Here is a 2,545-nt window from a genome sequence, read left to right on the forward strand (position 1 = left end):
GGGTGGGGAAGGAGAGTGGAGTGGGGGGAATCTATTTGTGAGTGTCCAAAAAGGGCCATCGGTTTCCATGTCCTCGAGGACATCTCATTCAGAAAGGGCGGAACAATCTGCCCTTAATGATTTAAAGATGGTGACTTTGGATCAGTTTTTAAAAAGCTCTAATAAACAATTTATTTTTTTTTTTCTGATTGGAAAAATATCTCCTGGCACGCACGTGTCTCTTCCCCGCTCTCCATCCGCTGTAGGGAGACGCTGCTATTCACCCCCTGTCCTAAGGACAAGGAGTCTCCGGTGTGACAATAAACCAGAGGCTCCTCAGCAATTTAACACAAAGTAGATAGCGGAGGTGTCAACACGTCTTTGTTCTGTCCAGCGTTTATTTTCCTGCTTGATGAACTGTAGCCATTAGAAACTGCACGAAGGTGGAATTCGTCTTAAGCAACACTTTTACTTAAAAAAAAAAAAAAACACCAAACCAAACACAATAAAAATACGGGTGATATGCTGTTAAAACGTGTGTGTGGTTATTATCCTTGTTATTGTTGTTACTACGTTTTATTCCGACATGGTAACAAATTATAACAGTCTATTCTTTGGGCTATTTTGAAACAGAATTAAATAAACGATTCCAGTTTTGGAAGAAACTACTACCCAGCCCGGTGTTCGTGTGTTTTAAATTTTAAGTTGACAGAAATCCAAGCAAAAGCAATGATGCTACCCCCTTCCGAAATACCTGAAAGAGGAGGCGGGGTGTGTGTGTGCTGTGAAAGGAGGACTCCTCGAGAAGGACCATGGACCAGTGTGAAGGACACATACAAATGCAAAGATTAGGGGTAAAGAAGGAAACATAACACCCAAAGCATGAATTAAATAATTAAAAAAAAGAAGAAGAAAAAAAAAAAAGAAAAAGAAAGAAGACGCAGCAAGGAAAAGTCAAAGAGAGAACTGAAGGCTGAAGTACAAAGGAAGGGAAATCGCCTTTGCTCCAATTTACAGACTGGTGATTGTCTGAAGGAGTTGTGCTCCCTGTCACCTAATCTCTTCCCTTGGCGGCTTGTTAGTGTTTGGCACGGGGTCTCTGCTCACAGAGCATTATACATTCGATATTCAAAAACCCTCCTTACATATACATCACTTGCTAATTTCGTCAGTGTGTGCACGTTTCAGCGACTGATAATAGGACATTGTTATTTAAAGGACAAATAGCTCTGACCCATAAAGAGGCAGGAGCTGGTATTTTTTCCCTTCCAATTCCAGTCTGCCTCTTAAAAATAAAAGTGGGAATGAAAGAGGAGATGAAATGCTGGATTTCTGCTCAAACGAAGGAGGAGGCAAGGGAGAGTAAAGAACGCAATTAAACCACGAAAGTAATGTACAGAATGACAGTTTTTTCTTTATGGTAAAGCATTGTTTTTCTCTACAGAGACAACTGGATAATACTGTTGAGTTGCAATCCAGAAACCTGCCGGGTTTCCTGTTTGCTCGTTGTTTTTATTTTCTGAACACTCTGATAGATTACATCTTTGCTTTCTTCATGCGCACAAGCCATTTCCCTACTAAGATAATGTTTCTTTCAAGTATGTCAGATTTTCCTTCTCCGTCTCTTAGGTTTGTGCATAAGGTTTGTTGCTGCGACCCGCAGAAGCCCCAGCCCTTGGTGAGAAGTCTATCCATGGCAAATAAAGTCCCAGCTTATTTCTGTAGGTACCGAAGTGTATTTCGTTCGGGTTGGTTTTCTTCCTCCTCCGTGTCTAAAATCCTTCTCAGAGATAAACCACCAGTCATTGCTCCTTCTTCTCTTCTTTCCCTTTGGAATGTAAATCCTTTTAAGACTGAGCTATTTTTAGTCTTTTTTTTTTTTTTTCTTTCCGTAGGTGCCCACTTCTGGGGAGAGAACACGATTAAATAAACATGGGCTGTAGGTACATCGACTCGAAGAGAAGCCCCGGGGAAAAGGGCGAGTTTTTAATAACCCTGAGGCGAAGGTTTATCTCGTTAAAGGTACTTCTTCTCGCTGGTCCATGGCAACTGAGGTGGCTTTGCTCAGCACGGAGGGCGTGAAAGTGAGGAAAGAGTCAGTCCTGGTTGTGGCCGAACAGGTAAAGTCTGAGCCGGAGGGTCTCTGCGCCAGCCCGTTGGACTGCCCGCTGTGGCAAGCCAGGCAGGAGCAGGGGTTGCCCCCGGCGCTGCCGAGTCCATGCGTCGGGGCAGGGTAGAGAGAGGGGTGCCTGAAGGCGCACAGCAGTTCTGGTCTCGGGTAGGGATGGGAGAGGACCCTGAAGGTGTCCAGCGGCCTCAGGGGGGTACTGAAGGGGGTGGCGGCAGAGGCCGACGTGGCTCCGATGCCCATGTGGGAGTAGTAGGGCAGGGGCAGGTGGGACGGGAAGGGGTACGGCAAATTGCCGGTGGCCGCCGCGTGGCTCATCATGTAGGTATAAAAGGCCGGGTCGGCCGGGTGAGGCCAGGTCATGGCCAGGCGCTGCCGCTTGTCCTTCATCCTGCGGTTCTGGAACCAAACCTGCGGGGAAAGGGGAGGGAAAGGGGG

The 2,545-nt window shown here is 46.2% G+C and overlaps 1 protein-coding gene across 2 annotated transcripts in view; it reads right to left on the minus strand.

Moving 5' to 3' along the window:
* Positions 1-1,373: 1,373 nt before the first annotated feature.
* Positions 1,374-2,545, minus strand: part of EVX1 (even-skipped homeobox 1) — a 3,527-nt gene continuing 2,355 nt past the window's right edge. For both annotated transcript variants that reach the window (XM_014937676.1, XM_014937677.1), the window contains exon 3: positions 1,374-2,518. In XM_014937676.1, coding sequence (XP_014793162.1) covers positions 1,988-2,518 — 531 coding nt within the window. In that variant the 3' untranslated portion in view covers positions 1,374-1,987. The remainder of the gene's footprint in view (positions 2,519-2,545) is intronic.

Source organism: Calidris pugnax, unplaced genomic scaffold (assembly GCF_001431845.1).
Source record: "Calidris pugnax isolate Ruff unplaced genomic scaffold, ASM143184v1 scaffold11, whole genome shotgun sequence".
NCBI lineage: Eukaryota > Metazoa > Chordata > Aves > Charadriiformes > Scolopacidae > Calidris > Calidris pugnax.